This window comes from Rhinoderma darwinii, chromosome 1, assembly GCF_050947455.1.
Source record: "Rhinoderma darwinii isolate aRhiDar2 chromosome 1, aRhiDar2.hap1, whole genome shotgun sequence".
NCBI lineage: Eukaryota > Metazoa > Chordata > Amphibia > Anura > Rhinodermatidae > Rhinoderma > Rhinoderma darwinii.
Window position 1 is genome coordinate 405,546,403 of NC_134687.1, and position 25,492 is coordinate 405,571,894.

General features: G+C 44.3%; 1 protein-coding gene across 11 annotated transcripts in view; it reads left to right on the forward strand.

Annotated features, from left to right (window-relative positions):
- RNF212B (ring finger protein 212B) overlaps positions 1–25,492 on the forward strand; it is a 416,496-nt gene that overhangs the window by 248,410 nt on the left and 142,594 nt on the right. For all 11 annotated transcript variants that reach the window (XM_075828893.1, XM_075828895.1, XM_075828891.1 and 8 more), the window contains one exon: positions 8,302–8,420. In XM_075828893.1, coding sequence (XP_075685008.1) covers positions 8,302–8,420 — 119 coding nt within the window. The remainder of the gene's footprint in view (positions 1–8,301; positions 8,421–25,492) is intronic.

Genomic DNA, 25,492 nt, shown 5'->3' on the forward strand with positions numbered 1-25,492 from the left:
GCTAACACTAAGCCCCGCCCTAGCAATGGATGCTGTCAATCAGCCAGCGGCCATTACTAAGGCGGTAGTAATATAGTTTAAAAAAAACCACAAAGACATAGAAAAAATATTTTATTGAAATAAAAAAAAAACCCACACAGCCCTCATTAACCATTTTATTGATAATAAAAAAAAGCCGTCATCGAAGTAGTCCTGGAATCCGACGTAGTTCAACGACCAAACCTGTAAGAAAACACACAAAAAATGATTAGTAACACGTGTGTTAGGCTTAGATACAGGGCCCATGTGTGATACTGTCTGTGGGACCCTGTATCTAAGCCTACCACAACGTAGGCTTAGATACAGGGTCCAGCAGACAGTAATCTTATACAGTATAAGATTACTGTGTGCTGGGGCCCTGTATCTAAACCTACAGTGTGGTAGGCTTATATACAGGGCTCATCAGACAGGATCACACATGGGCCATGTATCTAAGCCTACCATGTGATTGGCTTAGATACAGGGCCCAGCAGACAGGATCACGCATGGGCCATGTATCTAAGCCTACCATGTGATTGGTTTAGATACAGGGCCCAGCAGACAGGATCATGCATGGGCCATGTATCTAAGCCTACCATGTGATTGGCTTAGATACAGGGCCCAGCAGACAGGATCACACAATCTGTGATCCTGTCTCATGGGCCCCCTAAGCCTGCTACATCGTAGGCTTAGGGTTTGTACAGTCCCTAAACATTGATGGCCTATCCTCAGGATAGGCCATCAATAGCTGATGTGTCTCTCGGGACCCGCAAATCAGCTGTTTTGAAGGGGCCGCAGCACTCGTACAAGAGCTGCTTCCCCTTCATTTCACTACTCGCTCACACTGTGAATCGCCGACACGGATTCACAGTGTGACCGGAATGAAGTGACAGGAATGAAGGGGAGCAGCTCTCGTACGAATGCTGCGGCCCCTTCAAAACAGCTGATTGGCGGGTCCCGGGAGTCGGACCCCGCCAGTCAGGGCTGACCTTACCTTCCTCTTCGGCCGCGGCGGGAGTTCTGTCGTTGCTGTGCGCGGCACATAGCGCTGTGACGTCATGCGCTGCGCACAGCGCTTGACGTCAGGACCTCCGCTGCCATCCGGAACCAGGAAGGTAAGTAAGGTATGTTACTATAGTAACAGGGGCCCGCGGCCCGAGTTACTATAGTAACTTTTTATTGATGTGGTGCGGGGGGCCGTGGGCCCCCCTGGCTTCGGGGCCCGGTCGCAATTGCGACCGCTGCGACCCCTATAGCTACGCCAGTGTGTGTGTGTGTGTGTGTGTGTGTGTGTGTGTGTGTGTGTGTGTATATATATATATATGTGTTTGTATGTCTATATATTTACCTGTATGTATGTATATATTCCAGAATGTGTGTATGTACATTTGCCTGTATGTCTAAATATCTGTCTTTATATATTTACAGTATATATGTCCCAGTATGTGCGTGTCTATATATGTGGTTAATTTATGGTTTGTGTAGAGGTACGCACTGGGCGTCATCCAAACTAAGGCCGGCCCTGCTTTTATTATATTCCAAAAAATTAGATTTCATTAAAGTGTCTTCTCACAACCACAACTGTTCTTATGCCCCTCTCTACCAGCCAGAGAGGAAAGTCACCATGAAGAGCAGCTCTGGTGAACTTGGTATTTAATAACCAGCGGGTTGTGGACCCATTGTGCTATTCAACCAGTTTGACTTTGGGCCACCTCTAAGGGCATTGTCTAAGTAGCCTCCCCAGTGTTCATCCTTTAACCCCATACGGAAATCTGGATTTCACAGCAGGGTCCCGATGTAAGTAGCAGCTGGCTCAGCGGACCAGGAGACAATGGTGAAGTACACCGTAGGTACAGGTACTGGCAAATGATCTCGTGTCAGGCAGGTGGAGATCTGAGGTCACGGTTTGTACCAGGTAGCAGGATACAGACTGGCAGGAGGTAGCGGAATATGAACTGGTAGCAGGATACAGACTGGCAGGAGGTGGCGGAATATGAACTGGCAGCAGGATACAGACTGGTAGCCTGTAGCAGGATGCGGATTGGTAGCAGGTAGCAGTCTATATAAACCTTTGAACACTTTTTTTTAATTTATATACACATATATATATATATATATATATATATATATATATATATATATATATATATATATATATATATATATATATATATAAACAATGTATTATGGTGTTTAACCCCTTAATGACCAGTCTATTTTAGACCTTAATGACCAGGCTATTTTTGACGTTTTTCCATCGTCGCATTCCAAGAGCTATAACTCTTTTATTTTTGCATCGACATAGCTGTGTAAGGTCTTGTTTTTTGCGGAACAAGTTGTATTTTTTAATAGCACCATTTTGAGGTACATATTATTTATTGATTAACTTTTATTAACTTTTTTTGGGGGGGGGGATAGAAAAAAATCAGAAATTTTGCCACTTTTTTTTGCGTCCTAAATCTACGCCGTTTACCTTGTGGTATAAATAACACAATAACTTTATTCAGTGGGTTGTTCCGATTGCAATTATACCAAATTTGTATAGTTTTTGTATGTTTTACTACTTTTACACAGTAAAAACGCATTTTTTTCAAAATTATTTGTTTTTGTGTCTCCATATTTGAAGAGCCGTAACGTTTTATATTTTCGCCGATGCAGTTGTATGAGGGCTTTTTTTTTGCGGGAAGACTTGTAGTTTTTTTTGGTACCAATTTGGAGTAGATGCGACTTTTTGATCACTTTTTAATCAAATTTTTTTAAAGTCAGGATTCACAGAAAACAGCAATTTTTCCGCCGTTTTTTAATTTATTTTTTTACGGCGTTCACCGTGCGGGTTAAGTAATGTAATAGCTTTATACGGCAGAAACAGGGAAGTTGGATCCAGCGCTAGGAGTGTGGTAGAGGTAAAACGGAAAACTAGTTTCCAAGTTTAATTGTTCTCTGTTAAAAATCGAAGCACAGGGGCTACGAAAAAATAAAGTGACAGGTAGGTCAGTCCAGAGTACAGAGAGAAGGAATGCAAGGGCGGTAGCCTACGCGTTTCAGACCTTTGCTAGGTCCTTAGCCATGGCTTATGGGTGTGCCGACACGAGGATCCGTGTTGCTGATTCTTATATCCTTCTGTGACAAGGTGAGCTGGAGGAGTTCCTTCATATATTTTTTCTAGTAATAGCTTTATAGTCGGGGTCGTTACGGACGCGGCGATACCAAATATGTGTAACTTTTTAACTTTATTTTGGTTTTTTAATAGTAAAGCAGTTTGTAAGGGGAAAAAGTGGGTTTTTCATTTTTTTTTCACTTTTTTTTTATTAACTTTATTAAACTTTTTTTTTTTACTAGTCCCACTAGGGGACCTCACTATGCGATCCTCCGATCGCTATTATAATACACTGCAATACTTTTGTATTGCAGTGTATTATGCCTGTCCGTTTAAAACGGACAGGCATCTGCTAGGTCATGCCTCCGGCATGATCTAGCAGGCAGTCGCTCCAGGCAGACCTGGGGGCCTTTATTAGGCCCCCGGCTGCCATGGGAGACACAGACACTCGGCGATCGTATCGCCGGGTGTCGGTGGGAGAGAGAGGGAGCTCCCTCCCTCTCTCCAAAATCACTCAGATGCGGTGCTCGCTATTGAGCACCGCATCTGAGGGGTTAAACGGGTGAGATCGATACTAATATCGATCTCACCCGGCAGAGCAGGGACGCTCCCAGCCCTCAGCTGCCTCTGGCAGCTGAGAGCAGGGAGATTTGACAGCTCCCTGCTCTGTTTACTTACTCCGATGCCGCGACGTAAAAAGTCTATGGCATCGGAATAAGGCCCGTTAGTGACTGACGCAAAAAGACTATGGGCCGGTCACTAACAGGTTAATGCAACTTTTGAATTCGTTTATATTTCATTTTAATTTTTTACTTTTTGAGATACAGCTTCTATGTATCCTGAATACATATTAGCTGTATATTGCGCTGAAACCAGAATCAGTCAGATCAGCAGGACTGGAGGCTTCGACTGCGGTTGCAATAGACACTATAATACAGGGTGGGCCATTTATATGGATACACCTAAATAAAATGGGAATGGTTGGTGATATTAACTTACTGTTTGTGGCACATTCGTATATGGGAGGGGGGAAACTTTTCAAGCTGGGTGTTGACCATGGCGGCCATATTGAAGTCGGCCATTTTGTAGCCAACTTTAGTTTTTTCAATGGGAAGAGGGTCATGTGACACATCAAACTTATCGAGAATTTCACAAGAAAAACAATGGTGTGCTTGGTTTTAACGTTACTTTATTCTTTCATGAGTTATTTACAAGTTTCTGACCACTTATAAAATGTGTTCAAAGTGCTGCCCATTGTGTTGGATTATCAATGCAACCCTCTTCTCCCACTTTTCACACACTGATAGCAACACCGCAGAAGAAATGCTAGCACAGGCTTCCAGTATCCGTAGTTTCAGTTGCTGCACATCTCGTATCTTCACAGCATAGACAATTGCCTTCAGATGACCCCAAAGATAAAAGTCTAAGGGGGTCAGATCAGGAGGCATTTCTTCTGCGGTGTTGCTATCAGTGTGTGAAGAGTGGGAGAAGAGGGTTGCATTGACAATCCAACACAATGGGCAGCACTTTGAACACATTTTATAAGTGGTCAGAAACTTGTAAATAACTCATGAAAGAATAAAGTAACGTTAAAACCAAGCACACCATTGTTTTTCTTGTGAAATTCTCGATAAGTTTGATGTGTCACATGACCCTCTTCCCATTGAAAAAACGAAAGTTGGATACAAAATGTCCGACTTCAAAATGGCCGCCATGGTCAACACCCAGCTTGAAAAGTTTCCCCCCTCCCATATACTAATGTGCCACAAACAGGAAGTTAATATCACCAACCATTCCCATTTTATTTAGGTGTATCCATATAAATGGCCCACCCTGTACATTGTTTTCTATAAAAAAAAAAAAATCATGGTTTACATTACATTACATAGCCTCTGCTATGTAAACCTATAAACACATTTATTTATTTTTTTTATAAAACTAAGTATCATGGTGTTTGACATTTCCTTTAAAAGAAGGTTCCCACAATTTTAATATGCATTTATTATGTTTGATGAGGCAAAACATAAGACTCTAATTTGAAATCATTTAAAGGAAAAAAAAATTCTGTTCTTTTGATTCCTTCTAAGATTATCCTCATACTGTGTTCTGTGAGGTGAGAAGAAGCTGTATCCAGTGTACTGATTCTTAGGCCCCATTCACATTGTGTTTTGGCCTACGTTTAACGTATACGCCAGGAAAAGCTCCCAACCTATACATTAAACGTAGGCTGTAATGCATGCCTAACAGTGGCATCTGTCACCCATAGACTATTATTCAACGTATATGTCATGAATTTTCATGCCCTTTTCAGTGAAGTACTCCATACTTAAAAATAAAAGTTATACCAGCCTGACGGAGGCTAATGAAGCCCTATGCTAGAGAAAGGTAGAAAAAACACAAAGCGCACAATAGTGCATGACACTGTGATGGTACACGTGTGAACAAGGTGTTAGATAGTGCTCACCTGGTGCAGTTATGCTGGGAGCATAACATCCAGTGTAGTAGATTCCAGACAGGTAGCCTCCACGATGTATTGGTGGCAGGATCCAATTGCAGCATAGAACCCGATTTGAGAACTTGGAAAGCAAAGTCTCAATAATGAATGGAGGGATAAAAGCAAAAATGCAAAAAACGGGCGTTTTCCATGCGCTACTGATCAGTATGGTTACCCATACACGTAAAACCAAAATCCTCAAAGATACCAATGTGGTCGGTATTATAGGGATTTTATTGGTACAATGGTAAATATAAAACACAACTGTTTAACAGTGAACAGTTTCGAAACCGAACCGGTTTCTTCCTCAGGTAGTATATAAATAGATGGGTGGGGTGCCAGTTAAATAACCTAGTGAAAGGTCAGTTAGAGGCAAGAACTACCGGGTCGGTTCAGAGATAAAAGACCAACCCAAATTACATAACATACATATAATCACAACTGATAAAACAAAGATAAAAAATATATATATATGAAACATATATGTATATATATGTCCAATGAAAAACAATTATTTATAATAGTTAGAAGTTGTCTGGTTGGTAAAGACATACTATATTAACGTAATTGAACATATATATATACAAAATATATACAAAATTCTGCACATATATAATTACATTGTCTAAAAATATAATTTAATAGTGGATTAAAAACGAATTATTTAAAAAGGAAAATATGTAATAAAATATTTTTAAAATATATTGATTAAAAATGAGGAAAAAAGTAAAAAATGCACTACCATTTCATTCTATTTTTCAATTTTGCTATATAATTTCGTAAATATTCAGCCATAGTCATTTTTATACAAGTTCTATGTGTGTACATATATATATATATATACCTTTTTATATATTCTTTAAATTATGATCTCTGTGATTTCATTTAAACCTTCAGGTTTTAGGGTCTTTAATTTATATATCCAATAGATTTCCCTCTTGCACAGTAAATCGTATCTATCCGCTCGACTTTCATTTATCTGTTCAATCGGTGTAATATTAAAACATCTAAAATCATTATTATGAAACAGAGTACAGTGTTTAGAGATACTGTGCAAAAGGAATTTTTTCTTGCAGTTGGAACGATGTTTATTTAGTCGACAGTGTAGAAATTGGATGGTTCTTCCCACATATTGGAGACCGCAAATACAGTCAATCAGGTATATAACATAGTTAGACTGGCAATTTAGCTGTATTTCAATTTGAAACTCATTTTTTGTTTGGTTTGATCTAAAAATGTCTGTGGTACGTATACTAGAACAGCATAAACAGTTCTTTTTTTTGCATTTAGAACTACCCTTTGTGTGTGAATTAGGGCACATAGTATTTTGTTGTTGCGTCTGTTGTCTTCCATAAAAATTAATCCTACTCGGTGCTAAAATATTTTTCATAGTTCTAGCTCTCTTAAAAGTTATCATAGGTTTCGTAGGTAAACTATTTTTTAAAAAAGGATCAATCTGTAAAATGTGCCAATGTTTATTCATGATGTTTTTGATATTTTTATGTGCAGCATTATATTTAGTAATGAAATTGAAGGAGAAAAATTTTTTTGTTGGTTGTTCATCCTTCTCTTTTTTTGTGTCTATTGTATCACTTTATCTTTGTTTTATCAGTTGTGATTATATGTATGTTATGTAATTTGGGTTGGTCTTTTATCTCTGAACCGACCCGGTAGTTCTTGCCTCTAACTGACCTTTCACTAGGTTATTTAACTGGCACCCCACCCATCTATTTATATACTACCTGAGGAAGAAACCGGTTCGGTTTCGAAACTGTTCACTGTTAAACAGTTGTGTTTTATATTTACCATTGTACCAATAAAATCCCTATAATACCGACCACATTGGTATCTTTGAGGATTTTGGTTTTACGTGTATGGGTAACCATACTGATCAGTAGCGCATGGAAAACGCCCGTTTTTTGCATTTTTGCTTTTATCCCTCCAATGAAGCCCTATGAACATATTTAGGGTATGGCCACACGGAGCGGCCCTGACAGTCGCAACGCGGCCAGCAAACGTGCTGGCAATATGTAGGCTCGGCTGCCAAATACCTTGTTACATATTCATGCGCACTGCCGCTCCATTCATTCTCTATGGGAGCGCCGGAAATAGCCGAGTGCAGTTTTAGGCTTTTTCCGTCGCTGCCATAGAGAATTAATAGGGGGTAACTTGTTGTAACTTGTAAAATCGTGCGGCCTCAAAGAGTGTATTAATTTATGGCACGATTTTGCCACTAACAGGCTATTTGACAGCCGCGCGGTTGTTGGCCGCGTTGCGACCGTGTCAGGGCCACTCAGTGTGACCTTACCCTTAGCGGGTTCACCAGGAGCTTTCCAGGTGTACACGCTAAACGTACATCACAAACGTGTTGTGAACAGGGCCTTATTGCCGGGCCTGTACTATAGCAGGAATCGCTTCGCCGACCATGTATAAGTGGATCCAGGTGTGAGACTGACCTACTGGGCATGTGCGTTCACTTGGCACTGAATACATTAGGTGAACGTTCTGAGAGGGAATAAAAAGAACACCAGGGGGCGACCATAAGAAGTATGTAACCACAATATCTAGACATGCAATTTTTTAAAATTATTCTACTTAGATCATGCAACAAAAAAAATACAAATTTAACAGAGAAATTTAATTGTTTGATAACTCCTTTAAACTGTCTTTTTTGTTCTTGTCTTATATGTAGCTTACCCTCACAGCCAACTTCTATGCTGAATCTTTCCTATCCTGGTGACAGGAGTGACATCTCTAGTAACCAGTTCCAAAGTCCTAATGAAACCAGCAACATTTTCAGAACCAATTCAGGTAAAAAAATACAGTTGTTGAAATGTTTTAACATAAACATTGGGGGCATATATCCCTGGGGTCTGATTGACAGGGGTGCAATAGCTGTGACCCCCACCAGTCACTAATACGAAGTGGTCTTTTTCTATTTGCCATTGAACAGTGATATAACACTAATATCTTTGATTAGCCAACCCCTTTAACCCCTTCCCGCACCTTGGCGTAAATGCACGTCCAGGTGAGCAATAACTTTGCGCACTTGGGCATACAGTTACGTCCGCGCTTTAACAGTTAACCGATGTGCAGCGCTACACTGCAACGGCGGTTAACTGTGCAGGGTATCTGCCCTGCTCTCCGTGTTGCCGATCAGCGGCCCATCGCCGCTGATTTAGGTAATTAACCCCTTAGATGCGGCAGTCAATGGCGATTCCGGCATTTAAGAGGTTTAGAGCAGATCGGCAGCCCCCACATGCATTTGTGGAGGCTAGCGATGCTTGTCACGGCAACCGGAGGCCTCTGGGCTGCCATGTATGGAAGCCTATGAGGACCTGCCGGAGGCTGGTCCTCATAGGCTTCCTGTCAGAGTGACTGTCACTTCACAATGAGTTAGAATACATTACACTACGTAGTTAGTGTAATGTATTCTATCAGCGATCAGCGCTGCATGTCTTAATGTCCCCTAGTGGGCAAAGTAAAAAAAAGATAATGAAAATGTTTTAAAAAAGTGTAAAAATTAAAGTTATAAGTTACAAAAACAAGAACTGTTTTTTTTCCTACAATAAGTCTTTTATTATAGGAAAAAAATGAACACGTTAAAAAAAAAAGTATACATATTTGGTATCACCGCGTTCGTAACGACCCAAACTATAAAACTATAATGTTATTTTTCCCGCACAGTGAACGCCGCAAAAAAAAAAGTAAAAAAATCAACGCTAGAATCGCTAATTTTGTGGTCACCACCCCTCCCAAAATATAGAATAAAAAGTGATCAAAAAGTCGCATGTCTCCCAAAATAGTACCAATAAAAACTACAACCCGTCCCGCAAAAACAAGCCCTTATACAGCTTTTTTGACTGAAAAATAAAAAAGCTATGGCTCTCAGAATATGGTGACACAAAAATTTTTTTTTTATAAATAGGTGATTTTATTGCGCAAACGCTGCAAAACATAAAAAAACAATATACATATGGTATCACCGTAATCGTATCGACCCGCAGAATAAAGTAAAATTGTCATATATAGCCCAGGGTGAACGGCGTAAAAAAAAAAAATAATAAAAAACATTGTCAGAATTTATGGTTTTTGGTCACCTTGCTTGCCAAAAAATATAATAAAAAGTGATCAAAAATATCGCATGTACCCCAAAACGGTAAGAATGAAAATACAGATTGTCCCGCAACAAATAAGCCCTCATACAGCTCCATTGGAGAAAAAAATAAAGAAGTTCTGGCTCTCAGAATATGGCGATGCAAAATGTGCAAATGTCTTTCAAAAGCGGATAAGATCGGGCACCATTTATTAGTGCAACACCGGCCACATATCTGCGGATTATTATTTATTTAACCCATTATTATACCCTCTTATTATGCCCTGATGTTCTCTGCACAGGTTACATATGCCCCCACATTATAAACTGAAATACCAGTAAAATGCCAAACCGAACAACTACCAAGCAAAATCTGCACTTCAAAAGCCAAACGCCGCTCCCTTCTGAGCCCTACAGCGTGCCCAAACACCAGTTTACGTCCACAGATATGGCATCGCCATACCCGGAAGAACCAGGTTAATATTTTGGGGTATTTGTCTTCAGTGGCCCAAACTGGGCATAACATATAGTGCACTAAAATTTCATATCAATGGAAAATTGTAATTTTCACTTTGCACCATCCGCTGTGCATTAACCCCTTCACGCACCACAACTTAATAGCATGTTCTGTGGGGGGTGATGCATGGAGCGGGCTCACACACTGAGCCCGCACCATACGCTGAGAGTGTCAGCTGTATATTACAGCTGACACCTGTGACTAACGGACAGGAACAGCAATCGCGCTGTTACAGGAGCCTGTAAAAATGATAAGTGTATTGTACCAGCTATCTACTAATTGCTGGTTCAAGTCTCATAGGGGGACTAATAAAATGTGTAAAAACAAAAGTAAATAGTTATTATAAGTGAAAAATGTATAAATATTTAAAGTCCAAAAAAAACAACAATTCCCATTTTTTCTCTAAAGTCATGTAAAAAAATACACAAAATTGGTATCGCTGTGTCTGTAAAAGTCCGAACTATTACAATATACCATTATTTAACTCGCACGGTGAACGCTGTGAAAAATAAAGAATTTAAAACAGCAAAATCGCTGTTTTTTTGTGACCTTGGCCCTACCATAAAATTGTATAAAAAGTGCTCACAAAGTTGTATGTTCCAAAAAATGGTACCAATAAAAACTAGAGCTCGTCCTGCAAAAAATAAGCCCCACACCGCTCAATCGACCAAAAAATTAAAAAAAGTTCTGCCTCTCAGAATATGGTGAAACAAAACAATTATTTTTTTTACAAATAGTTTCTACTTTGTAAAAGTAGTAAAATATAAAGAAAAACTTTATAAATTTGGTATCACCGTAATAGTATTGAGTGGCAGAAAAAATGTTGTGGGTCTTTACTGCACGATGAAAGCCGTAAAAACGAAACCCAAAAAACAATGGAGGAATCACAGTTTTTTCCAATTTCAGCCTGCAAAGAATTTTATTTTCAGTTTCCCAGTATATTAAATGGTACTTTAAATTGTGTCAATTGAAACTACAACTCGTCCCGCAAGAAATAAGCCTGCACACCACTCTATTGACGTAAAAATAAAAAAGTTATGGCTCTTGGAAACGAAAAACGAAAAAGAAAAAGGAAAAAATGGATGAGTCCGGAAAGGGTTAAACAATTTCTAATGAAAAGACATTTATTACTATTGCCGTACTCGGGAGAAATTGCTTTACAAATGTTGGAGTGCTTTTTCCTTCTTTATCCTTTGTGAAAATGAAAAAATTCAACATTTTAGTGAAAATAATGTTGATATTAATTTTCACGGCCTAATTCTAATAAATTCTACAAAAGACCTGTGGGGTCTAAATGCTCACTATACCCCTAGATAGATTCCTTAAGTGTGTAGTTTGCCAAATGAAGTCACTTTTGGGTGGTTTCCACTGTTTTGGCCTCTCAGGGGCTTTTGCAAATGTGACATCGCACTCGAAAACCATTTCAGCTAAATTTGAGCTCCAAAAGCCAAATAGCGCTCCTTCCCTTCTAAGCTCCGCTGTGGGTCCAAACAGCAGTTTATTACCACTCATGGCGTATTTCCGTAATTGGGAGAAATTGTTTTACAATTTTTGGGGTGCTTTTTCTCTTTTATTCTTTGTAAAAATTACAAATATCTAAGTTTAAAAAAAAAAAAAAAGAGTCGATTTTCACCTTTACAGACTGTCACGTAGGGTTTGTGGACCCACTGGGCCATACCACCTTGACGGTATGGCAACTGGCCAACAGGGCGCAGGTCACAGTCTATAGTTTGTATAGGGTACCTGAGGCAGCTCGGACAGTAGCAAGGCAGGCTCGGCTGGGACTAGGCAGCGGCTAGACGTCAGGCGTGGAGAAGCAGGACAGGCATGGAATACAGCACAGCACGACTACAGCACAGGATAGCACAGGATAGCATGGGATACAGGAACAGGGAACTGTGGGAACTGGAAAACTCTTGGAGACCATTTGCTTAGACAAACTAAGATACGACAAACAACGCTCAGGCATCGACGCAAGGGGCTGGGCCCCTCTTATAGTCATGGGCTGATTACACATTAAAGTCCGGTGCACACACTGCCCCTTTAAGAGCGGGAACGAGGGTGCGCGCGCACCCTACGGGACTCGGCCAATGTGAATGGAAGTGAGCGCTGGCGTCTCCTGAGGAGGAGACTGGGGCCAGCGCTCACAGACCCATGGCTGCGGCCATCAGGAGGAGAGTGAACCTGACGGCCCGCAGCCACGAACATGACAGTATCCCTCCTCTTACGCCCTCTTCTTGGGGCCAGAGCGAGAGAGAAACTTCTTCAGAAGTGTAGGAGCATTGAGGTTCTCCTCTGGCTCCCAGGACCTCTCTTCAGGACCAAACCCACTCCAATTCACCAAATAAAAAGTCTCCTCTCACTCTCTTGGTGTCCAAGATCTCCTTAACCTCAAAGGTTTCTGAAGGGCCGCTGGAGGCAACTGCAGGGCTAGGAGTCTTGGTAAAGCGGTTCAGAACCACTGGTTTCAGGAGAGAGACATGGAAGGAGTTGGGGATCCTGAGGGTAGGAGGCAGCCGAAGCTTGTAGACGACAGGTTTGATCTGCTGCAGGATCTCGAAGGGTCCGAGGAACCTGGGAGCAAATTTGTACGACGGCACCCTCAGTCGAATATTGCTGGAGGACAGCCAGACCTTCGTGCCAGGAAGAAACTGAGGAGGTTCTCGTCTCCTTGTCTCCGCCTTCCGTTTCATGCTGTCGACCACCAGCAGGATGGAGGATCGAGTGCTGCCAGATCTGCAGAAAGTCCCTAAAAGCCGTGTCAGCAGCTGGTACCTCGGACGTATCAGGCACCGGGAGAGGAATTAGTGGGTGTTGGCCATAGACAATAAAGAACGTGTCTTCTGTGTGGCCTCGCTGGTGTGATTATTGTAAAAGAATTCAGCCCACGGGAGCAACTGCACCCAGTCATCATGCTGCTTGGAGATGAAGTGGCGTAAGTAGTTTTCCAAGATGTGATTGATCCTCTCGACCTGACCATTGGACTGAGGATGGTAGGCCGACGAAAAGTCCAACTTTACACCTAGGAGTCCGCAGAGGGCTCTCCAGAACTTCGAGGTGAACTGAACCCCACCCCCCTCGTTTAGACACAATATGCTGTGGCAAGCCATGCAGGCGGAAGATGTGTTGGATGAACAGAAGACCGGTCAGATGAACGAAGTGGGCCATCTTCGAAAATCGATCCACCACCACCCAGACAGTACTGCATCCAGCAGAGAGAGGCAGGTCAGTGATAGAGTCCATCGCTATATGCTGCCAGGGAGCATCAGGCACAGGCAATGGCTGGAGCAGGTCCTGAGTAAGCGACCTTGTTAGCTGCACACACTGAGCAGGAAGAAACAAAGTCCATAACGTCCATGGGCAGCATGGGCCACCAGAAATGACGGGCAATCAGATCCCGGGTCTTACGGGTCCCCACGTGACCTGCCAGTCTACAGGAGTGTCCCCAGTGGAGGATTCTCCCTCGGTCAGCCAGGCGCACAAAAGTCCTCCCTGGAGGAATGTCCCCAACTTGCAGGGGATTGACAGACCATGCAAGGCGGATCAATAATGTTCTGTGGAATTTCCATGGTGTCGTCTGTCTCAAAAGACCTGGACAAGGCATCGGCCCTCACATTCTTGTGGGCTGGGCGATAATGGAGCTCAAACTGGAACCTGGTAAAGAACAGCGACCACCTGGCCTGACGAGGGTTCAGCCATTGGGCCGTCTGAAGATAGGTGAGGTTCTTGTGGTCCGTAAAAATCAGGATGGGATGAGCTGCGCCCTCTAATAGATGTCTCCACTCCTCCAAGGCCAATTTGATGGCCAGTAACTCCCGATCCCCAATCGAGTAGTTGAGTTCTGCAGAAGAGAAGAGCTTAGAGAAATATCCACATACCCTTGACTTGCCCTTGGAACTTCTCTGGAACAGTTGTGCACCAGCACCGACAGAGTATGCATCTACCTCCGAGAACTGTAGAGAAACATCTGGATGATGGAGGATAGAGGCTGACGTGAGGGCACTCTTCAGGCTATTGAATGCGGACTCTGCCTCAGGAGTCCACACCTTGGCGTTCATGCCCTTCTTACTAAGGTTAGAGATAGGAGATGTCAGTGAGAAGAAGTTTGGAATAAACTGTCTGTAAAAATTGGTGAATCCCAGGGCGTGGCCATTCCAGGATGGACTTTACCTTTTCAGGATCCATCTTGAGACCTCTATTCGAGACAATGTAGCCCAGGAAGGGTAGAGCATCCTTTTCAAACACGCACTTCTCCAACTTGGCGTACAGACTATTCTCCCTTAACTGCAGCAAAACTTGACGGACATGTCTCTGATGAGTCATAGGATCTGGAGAAAAAATCAAGATGTCATCAAGATAGACCACAACACAAACATAGAGGAGGTCACGGAAAATGTCATTAACGAACTCCTGGAAGACCGCGGGAGCATTACACAGGCCAAAGGGCATTACTAGATATTCATAGTGTCCATCACGGGTGTTAAATGCAGTCTTCCATTCGTCACCCCGGCGAATCCGGATTAGGTTGTAAGCCCCAAACAGGTCTAGTTGGAAAAAATATTGGCACCACTTATACGATCTAACAATTCTGAGATCAGTGGCAACGGATACTTATTTTTCACCGTGATTTGGTTGAGACCCCGGTAGTCAATACAAGGACGCAGGGAGCCATCCTTATTTTTGACGAAGAAGAAGCCTCTCCAAGTTCTCTTTAACATAGGTGGGCATGGACAGAGTCTCTGGCAAGGAGAGAGGATATACCCTATTACGGGGAAGGGATGCACCAGGAATCAGCTCGATAGGACAGTCATACGCCCAGTGTGGGGGCAGTGTCTCCGCCTCCCTTTTGCTGAAGACGTCCGAAAATGCAGCATAATGACCAGGCAATCCTGCCAATGACCGTGGCAGAGGAGGTTGAGCTGAACGAATCTGCACCAGGCATCAGCTGTGACACTCGGGGCCCCACTGGAGAACCTCTCCAGAGTTCCAGTCCAGAACTGGGGCATGTAGTCGGAGCCAAGGCAGGCCCAGCAGCATGGGGTTAACGGCCTTGGATAGGACATAGAACAATAGAAGTTCGGAGTGGAGAGACCAGATACGCAGAGACCTGATGCGTTTTCTCACCGGACACTATGGTCACGGTTATGGACAATTTAGACGGGAGTCCTTCTTTGCCCAAGGTTGTCTTTCCTACCAACCCCAAGACTTTGGGGCTTTTGGGGACACAGATGCACAAGATGGCCACCGAGGCCGCAATAAAGACAGAGTCCCGAAGTGCGTCTGCGTTGTCTCTCCTGGGTAGATAGCTTACATTGGTCCATCCTCACAGACTCCTTAGGAGGATCGGCATCTGAGGACAGCAGGGGTTGCTGCAAGGTAGGGACCGGACTATGAAGACCTCCCTCCCGACTAACCTCTTGGAGCCGTTCTCTGAGTCTTCTATCAATCCGGGCAGCCAGAAGAATGAGGTCATCCAGGGTAGACGGCAGGTTCGTCCTTAATTTTAGGAGACAGTTCATGCCAGAATTTAGCCACCAGGGCCTCATTGTTCCACAACAGTTTTCCCGCCAGGGTGCGGAAGTGGATGGAGTACTCGCCCACAGAGATGTCTCCTTGGCGTAGGTTCAGCAAGGAAGCCGCTGCAGAGGAGACTCATCCAGGCTCTTCAAACACCGTGCGAAATGTCCGGAGGAAACCCTGGAAGTCACGGGTCTCTGGTCCTTGTCTCTCCCAGATAGGGTTCGCCCATGCAAGGGCCTTGCCAGTAAGAAGAGAGATGATGAAAGTGACCCTTGCGCCATCAGACGAAAATGCCCTTGAATACAGGCTGAAGTGGATCTGGCACTAGTTCAAAAATCCACGACAGGTACCTGCGTCTCCATCATAGCGGTCAGGAAGTGTCAAAGAATAACGAGGATCAACACTGCCAGGAGGTGTAGTCTGAGGATCGGTACTGCCAGAAGGTGTAGTAGGAGGAACGGCAGCTTGTGCTTCCTGCCGACGTGCGAGAATGTTCAAGGCCTGGAGGAGTTGGTCCTGTCGAGACCGGAGGTCCAGCATATCCGTCCGCATCTCATGTGACGTCATCTTGGTCTTGGATAGACCAGCGGGGTCCATGTACCTGTGGCAGCTCGGACAATAGCAAGGCAGGCTCAGCTGGGACTAGGCAGTGGGTAGACCTCAGGCGTGGAGAAGCAGGACAGGCGTGGAATACAGCAAAGCACGACTACAGCGCAGCACGGCACTTGACCAGGATAGCACGGGATACAGGAACGGGGAACTGTAAAACACTAGTTGACCATTTGCTTGGACAAACTAGGATACGACAAACAACGCTCAGGCATCGAAGCAAGGGGCTGGGCCCCTCTTATAGTCCAGGGCACTCATGGGCTGATTACACATTAAAGTCCAGTGCGTGCGCTGCCCCTTTAAGAGCGGCCCACGGGACCTGGCCGAGGTGAGTGGAAGTGAGCGCTGGCGTCTCTTGAGGAGGAGAATGGGGCCAGCGCTCGCAGACCCATGGTTGCGGCCGTCAGGAGGAGAGTGAACCTGACGGCCCGCAGCCACGGACATGACACAGACTAATTCCAATGAATTCAGCAAAACAACTGTGGCGTCAAAATGCTAACTATACCCCTAGAAAAATTCCTTGAGGGGTGTAGTTTACAAAATGGGGTAAATTTTGGGGGGTTTCCACTGTTTTGGTCCCTCCAGTGCATTGCAAACGCGACATGGCACTGAAAACTATTCCAGCAAAATCAGAAAAGCAAAATCCAAATGGTGCTCCTTCTCTTCTGAGCACTGCTGTTGGTCCAAACAGCAGTTTATTACCACATATGGGGTATTGCTGTAATCTCGAGGAATTGCTTTACAAATGTTGGGGTGTTTTTTCTCCTTTATTCCTTGTAAAAATTAAAAATGTCTAAGTTTTTTCAGAAAAAAGTAGAATTTCATCTTCACATACTAATTCAAATAAATTTAGCAAAAAAACTGTGGGTTCAAAATGCTATCTATACCTCTAGATAAATTCCTTGAGGGGTGTAGTTTCCAAAATGGGGTCCCTTTTGGGGGTCTTTACTGTTTTGGCACCACAAGACCTCTTCAAACCTGACATGGTGCCTAAAATATATTCTTAAAAAAAAGGAGGCCCCAAAATCCACTAGATGCTTCTTTGCTTCTGAGGCCTGTGTTTCAGTCCATTAGCGCACTAAGGCCACATATGGGATATTTCTAAAAACAGCAGAATCTGGGCAATAAATATTGAGTTGCATTTCTTGGGTAAAACCTTCTGTGGTACGGAAAAAAATACATTATAAATGAATTTTGCAAAAAGGAATGAAATTTGTAAATTTCACCTCTATTTTGCTTTAATTCTTGTTAACCGCCTAAAGGGTTAAAACACTTTCTGAATGCTGTTTTGAATACTTTGAGGGGTGCAGTTTTCAAAATGGGGTGATTTATGGGGACTTTCTAATATATAATGCTCTCAAAGCCACTTCAGAACTGAACTGGTCCCTGAAAAACGGGGATGATCGCTGGTATATAGGGGATGATGGCTGGTATATACAGGGTTGAGGGTGGTTATATACAGTGATCATGGCTGGATCAGCCATCATCCATGTATGTAACCCCCACCATCCCTGTATACAACCACATCATCCCTGTATATATGTCATCCATCATCCCTGTATATAACCCCATCACCACTGTATATATCAGCCATCATCCCTGTGTATAAACCAACCTGGCTGGTATATACAGGGATGGTGGAGGTTATATACAGAGATGATGGAGGTTATATACAGGGATGATGGTTGTTATCTGCATGGATGATGGGTAGGCCAGCCATTATCCCTGCATTAACCCCCATCATCCATGTATATACCAGCAATCATCCCTGTATATAACCCCCATCATCCTTTTATATACCAGCCATCATCCTTGTTTATAACCCCCATCTTATCTGTGTATTCTAGCCAGGCTGGTGTATACAGTGATAATGGGGGCTATATACAGGGATGATGGCAGGTATATACAGGGATGATAGCTGGTATATACAGGGACGATGGCTGGTTTATACAGGGATGATCGCTGGTAGGTAAATACAGGGATGATGGGGTTATATATAGGGATGATGGGGGTTATATACAGGGGTGTTAGCTGGTATATACAGGTATGATGGGGGTTATATATTCTTTAATTTACTTTTAGAGAGGTCTGCAACACTTTCTAATGCAAACTCCTCTGTCAGAGAAAAGATTCAACTTTAGTAAGAATGGAAAATATAGCAGCATATACAGCACAGCGCTCATTCAGAATGATGACCACTAGAAATAGAATGCGCCTCTTCAGTTGTGAACATGTGTAGGGGGGGGCCCACTGGGTTGTGGCCAAATCAGATATGTTTCATCCCCCATGTGCTAAACCCCTAGCTACGCCTTTGGTATATGTATATCTATCTATATAATATACACTAGTCCTTCTCAATGAATTAGAATATCATCAAAAAGTTAATTTATTTCAGTAATTCAATTCAAGAAGTGAAACGCATATATTCTATAGATTCGTTACACAAAGAGTGATCTGTTTCCAGCATTTTTTTGTTGATGTGTATAGCTAACAGTTAAAGGGGTTTTCCACTTTCTGAAAACTGATGACCTATCCACCAGATAGGTCATCAGTATATGATTGGTACGCGTCCGACACCCGCACCGATCCGGCACTCCGGGCGCCGGACGATGTTGCCGGAAGCAGATGGCTCCGGTCAAAGAATCGCGGCTGAGCTGCAGTACTGTAGCTCTGCTTCTATTCAAGTGAATAGGAGCACAGCTGCAGGTCCGCCGAACGGCCGTTATGCAGTGGTCAGAGCCATCTGCTTCCGGCTCCAACTACTGCAACCCGTTCCAAACATCCGATGCACCGAGGCAGGCGGAGTTGCGGATTGGTGCGGGGTCCGCATGTCGGACAAGCACCGATCATATACTGATGACATATCCGTTGGATAGGGCATCAGTTTTCAGAAAGTGAACAACCCCTTTAATGAAAACCCAAAATTTAGTGTCTCAGAAAATTAGAACATTATATAAGCCCAATTTAAAAAATGATTTTTAATACCGAAATGTAGGCCTACTGAAAAGTATGTACAGTATATGCACTCAATACTCGATCGGAGCTCCTTTTGCATGAATTACTGCATCAATGTGGCGTGGCATGGAAGCGATCAGCCTGTGTCACTGCTGAAGTGTTATGGAAGCCCAGGTTGCTTTGATAGCGGCCTTCAGCTCGTCTGCATTGTTGGGTCTGGTGTCTCTCATCTTCCTCTTGACAATACCCCATAGACTATGGGGTTTAGGTCAGGCGAGTTTGCTGGCCAATCAAGCACAGCGATACTGTGGTTATTAAACCAGGTATTGGTACTTTTGGCAGTGTGGGCAGGTGCCAAGTCCAGCTGGAAAATGAAATCAGCATATCCATAAAGCTTGTCAGCAGAGGGAAGCATGAAGTGCTCTAAAATTTCCTGGTAGACGGCTGCGTTGACTCTGAACTTGATGTATGCAAAAAGTTGTAAAACAAAAAAAGAGTGCTATAAATTTGGTATAGCCGGAATCGGACTGAAGAATAAAGTTATCATGTAATTTATTACGCATGGTGAACGCTGTATAAAAAAACTTATGCCACAATTGCTGTTTTTTGGTCACCTTACCTCCCAAAAAATAGCACAAAAAGTGATCAAAATGTTGCATGTACCCCAAAATGGTATGAATAAAAACTACAGCTCATCCCACAAAAAAACAGCCCTCATACCACTACGTCTATAAAAAAAATAAAAATAGTTAAGGCTCCAATAAATCAGGAAATAAAAATATGGGGTTGTGCAGGCCCGAGAGGAACATTTCTTCTGTTTCAAGAGGCGATTTATCGAGGCCCTAAAATTAGGGAACCAGGAAGGGGAGGGCCCAAACATATCTGCTGGAAGCGAGGGTGCCCGTATTATACCAGGACAACACTTCCAAGCAAAATTCCCCAAACTGCAAAGGTGCGGAGTGTGGACCAAAAGGCCGATAAGGAAGGACATAATTTATCAGTGAGACACCGGACTTTGTATAAAGGATTGTGTCGCAGTGTAACACACATCTATGTATTACTTTACTGGTTTTTTTAAGCCCAGCTTACATATGCCCCCACATTATAAACTGAAACACCAGCAATACTCAAACAAAACTACTACCAAGCAAATCCAAGCTCCAAAAGCCAAGTGGCGATCCCTCCTCTCTAAACTCTACAGCGTGCCCAAGCAGCAGTTTACTTCCACATATATGGCATCACCATACCCCGGAGAACCCTTTTAACAATTTTTGGGGTGTGTGCAGGGCCGTAACTATGTAACACTGGGCCCCATAGAAAACTTTTGACTGGGCCCCTCCCCTGGGTGCCACACACTGCCTGGCCTTGTAGATAGTGCCCCCCTGTAAATAGTGCCATACAGCCTTGTCACGATGGGTGTGTGGACCTACTGGGCTGTACCGCAGTAGCAGGATAGCAGCTGGCCAAACAGGATATCAAGGCAACGTCAATATTTCGAATAAGGGTATCTACAGCAGGCGTAGTATATGACACAACACGACTCCAACTCTGTACGGCACAAGAACAAGGTAGCTTGGGATACAGGATACAGGTAGCAGGAACGGGAAAACTGGGAACTGGAAAACGCTAAGGGACGATTTGCAAAGACTAACATGGGTAAACACAACAACACTCAGCCAATGAATAGTCCTTCTTATAGTCCAGGGTGATCGTTGGAGCAATCAGTCAATCTAAAACATGTGTGTGCTCTGGCCCATTAAGGCTCGAGCACGCACCCTAATGCTCACTGCAGGACAGGACAGCCGCATGTGCTGGCATCTCTGGGGAGAAAGACGTCTGCGACCGTGGACGTTACAGTATCCCCCCTCTTACGCCCCCTCTTCTTTGGGCCAGAAAGAGAGAGAAACCTCTTAGTGAGGGAAGGAGCCTTGACGTTCTCCTCTGGCTCCCAGGACCTCTCTTCTGGACCAAACTCCTTCCAATCAGTCAAATAAAAGGCTTTTCCACTTCTCCTCTTGAAGTCCAAGATCTCCTTGAACTCGAATACATCGGCAGAACTGCTGGGGGCAACTGCAGGGTTAAGAGTCTTAGAGTAGCAGTTCAGGACCACAGGCTTCAGAAGAGACACTTGAAAAGAGTGGGGGATTCTGAGGGTAGCGGGCAGCCGAAGCTTATGAGACCGGGTTGATCCGCTGGAGAATCTCAAAGGGTCCGAGGAACCTGGGAACGAATTTGCACGACGGCACCCTCAGCCGGATATTCCTTGAGGACAGCCAGACCTTGGTACCCGGAAGAATCTGGGGAGGCTCTCTTCTCCTTGTGTCTGCCTTTCGCTTCATGCGATCGACGGCCAGCAGAATAGAGGATCGAGTTTGCTGCCAGATCTGTAGGAAGTCCCTGAATGCAGAGTCAGCTGCAGGCACCTGGGACGTAGTGGATACAGGGAGAGGAATTTGTGTATGTTGGCCGTAGACAATAAAGAACGGTGTAGAAGCAGTGGAAGAAGCTGCACCCAGTCATCGTGCTGCCTGGAGATGAAGTGTCGTAGATAGTTCTCCATGATTTGGTTGATCCTCTCGACTTGGCCATTGGACTGGGGATGGTAGGCTGAGGAAAAGTCCAACTTTACATCAAGGAGTTTGCAGAGGGCTCTCCAAAATTTTGAGGTGAACTGAACCCCCCGATCCGACACGATATGCAGAGGTAATCCATGCAGGCAGAAGATGTGTTGGATGAAGAGGTCGGCCAGTCGAGAAGCAGAAGGTAGACCGGTCAGCGGAACTAAATGAGCCATCTTCGAGAATCGGTCCACCACCACCCAGACCACACTGCATCCAGCAGAGGGAGGCAGGTCCGTGACAAAGTCCATTGCTATATGCTGCCAGGGAGCATTGAGCAGGCCAGCAGGCTTGGAGTGAGCAACCTTGTTAGCCGCGCACACCGTGCAGGACGAGACCAAGTCCATGATGTCTTTGGGCAGCGTGGGCCACCAGAAATGACGGGCAATCAGGTCTCGGGTTTTAAGGGCACCTGTGTGACCTGCCAGTCTGGAGCTGTGTCCCCAGCGAAGGAATCTCCGTCTGTCTGCCAAGCGCACAAAAGTCCTCCCCGGAGGGATGTCTCTTACTTGCAGAGGGAAAAAAGTACTATGCACACCAGATGGGAAATTATTTTCCAAATGAATGATTTATTTATAGCCAGTGACAGTGCGACGTTTTGGTCAATACCATGACCTTCTTCAGGCACTATAAAGTTTACAAACCTATATGTATATATTTATTTCGATTCCGTAATATATAGTATAGAATGTTATAAGTAGTAATAGAATCAAACGTACAGATCACAAATGCATGTAAATCTTCGTCAGAAGTAATATTTAAGGTAAGTGTGTACAGTAAGACCTATGTGTCACAGATTACTTTAGGTGAAAGGAGAAAAGTTACATCAAATGTATTACATATTGTATATATATGTATATAAGGGTGCGTTTTATGCTGAAAAAAACGACAAATGAAGAGAAAGGTTGCAGATCATCAGAGAGCATATAAGATATCGAAGTACTAGTGGTTACAGGGTTATGTATGTAATACCTAAACACCATCTGCAGAAGTAGTTAAGGAGAAATGACATCATAAAATATACATCAAAGTAGACCGTGAACAAGTAGCAATAGATGGATACAAGTATTGATGACTCATTAAATGGTATAGAAATGTACTGCTTGAGGGGCTATATGTGGAGCACTACCTACAGGGGGCTGTATGTGGGAGCTATATGTGGAGCACTACCTACACGGGTGGGGCCTATATGTGGAGCACTATTTAAAGGTGTGGGTCACTATCTACAGGGGGCTATATGTGGGGCGCTGTCTACAGAGTTCTGTATGTGCGTTAGCGCCATACAGCTCCCTCGGTAGATAACGCCATACAGTCCGCCTGTAGATAACGCCATACAGTCCCCCTGTAGATAACACCATACAGTCCCCCTGTAGATAACGCCACACAGTCCCCCCTGTAGATAACGCCACACAGTCCCCCCTGTAGATAACGCCACACAGTCCCCCCTGTAGATAACGCCACACAGTCCCCCCTGTAGATAACGCCACACAGTCCCCCCTGTAGATAACGCCACACAGTCCCCCTCTGTAGATAACGCCACACAGTCCCCCTGTAGATAACGCCATACAGTCCCCCCTGTAGATAACGCCACACAGCCCCCCCCTGTAGATAATGCCACACAGTCCCCCCTGTAGATAACGCCACACAGTCCCCCCTGTAGATAACGCCACACAGTCCCCCCTGTAGATAACGCCACACAGTCCCCCCTGTAGATAACGCCACACAGTCCCCCCTGTAGATAACGCCATACAGTCTACAGGGCTGTATGGCGTTATCTACAGGAGGGCTGTATGGCGTTATCTACAGGGGGGCTGTAAAAAAGGCACTATCTACAAGGGGGGGGTTGTGTGACACCCAGGGGAGGGGGGGGCCCCAGTCAAAAGTTTGCTATGGGGCCCAGTCTTTCCTAGTTACGCCCCTGCACAGGGGCTTTGCAAATGCGACATAGCGACCAGAAACCAATCCAGCAAAATCTGCACTCCAAAAGCCAAATGGCGCTCCTTCCCTTCTGAGCCCTGCCGTGTGCCCAAACAGCAGTTTATGACCACATATGGGGTATTGCCGTACTCTGGAGAAATTGCTTTACAAATATTGGGGTGCTTTTTTGCCTTTATTTTTTGAAAAAATTCTAAATTTTGAGCCAAAGCTACATCTTATTGGGAAAAAATTTCATTTTTATTTTCACTGCCCAATTCAAATAAAATCTATGAAACACCTGTGGGGTCAAAATGCTCACTACACCCCTAGATGAATTCCTCAAGGGGTGTAGTTTCCTAAATGGAGTCCCTTTTGGGTAGTTTCCACTGTACTGGTACCTTAGGGGCTTTGCAAAGTGACATGGTGTCAAGAAACCAATCCAGCAAAATCTGTGCTCCAAAAGCCAAATGGCGCTCCTTCTCTTCTGATTCTTGCCGTGTGCCCAAACAGCCGTTTATGACAACATATGGGGTGTTTCCGTACTCTAGAGAAGTTGCTCTACAAATGTTGGGGTTCTTTTTTACCTTTATTTGTTGAGAAAATGAAAAATTTTGAGCTAAAACGACGACTTATTGAAGAAAAAGGATTGTTTTTATTTTCACTGCCCAATTCTAATAAAATCTATGAAACACCTGTGGGGTCAAAATGCTCACTACACCCCTAGATGAATTCCTCAAGGGGTGTAGTTTCCTAAATGGAATCACTTTTTGGCCATTTTCACTGTTTTGGACCCTCAGGGGCTTTGCAAATGCGACATGGCCTCTGCAAACCATTCCTTCCAAATTTGAGCTCCAAAAGCCAAATGGCGCTCTTTCCCTTCTAAGTCCTGCCGTGTGTCTAAACAGCCGTTTATGACCACATGTGGGGTATTGTTTTACACGGGAGAAATTGCTTTACAAATGTTGTTGTGGTTTTTCTCCTTTAGTCCTTGGCGAAATGAGAAAAAAAAAGCTAAACCTACATTTGCTTTGAAAGAATGTAGATTTTCATTTTCACAGCCTACTTCCAATAATTTCTACAAAAAACATGTGGGGTCGGGGGCGTGGCCAGCTATGGGAGAGTGAAGACGTGCTCTCTCCAGCTCCTCTCTTAGCGTTCCCGAAATCGGCTGACATCCGCTCCCAGCTATGGGGAAGAATTCAAAAAAAACGAAGGCAGCAGCCCCTACATGCCCCTCATCGCCCCAGCGCGATATCGGGGATTATTTTGGGCGACAGCCCCAGATGCAGCTGCGGGCTGCGACGCGGGCCGAGGCCGGTGGTCAAGATGGCCGCCCGACCTCTACATCCCCAACGGACCAGTGCACAGGGGTGCCGGAGATGGCAGCAGGTCACGTCCACTCACCCTCTGAGGTGCAGATCTTGAAGGTCCCCGGTCCTCTGTCTCCTTCCCGGGATGTGATGTATCCTGCGGCACGGCCGACAGCGCCTGCCGATCTCCAAGATGGCCGCCGGGACCATGAGGCGTGCGGATGCGGGCCTGCTCTGGACAGCACGGCCCTCCTCTCAGCTGCTCCGGAAGAGAGTGTGCCAACGCAGAAGGTACCGGACCCAGAGGCACCAGATCCCCGGTCTAGCTGGGAGGCATTAGG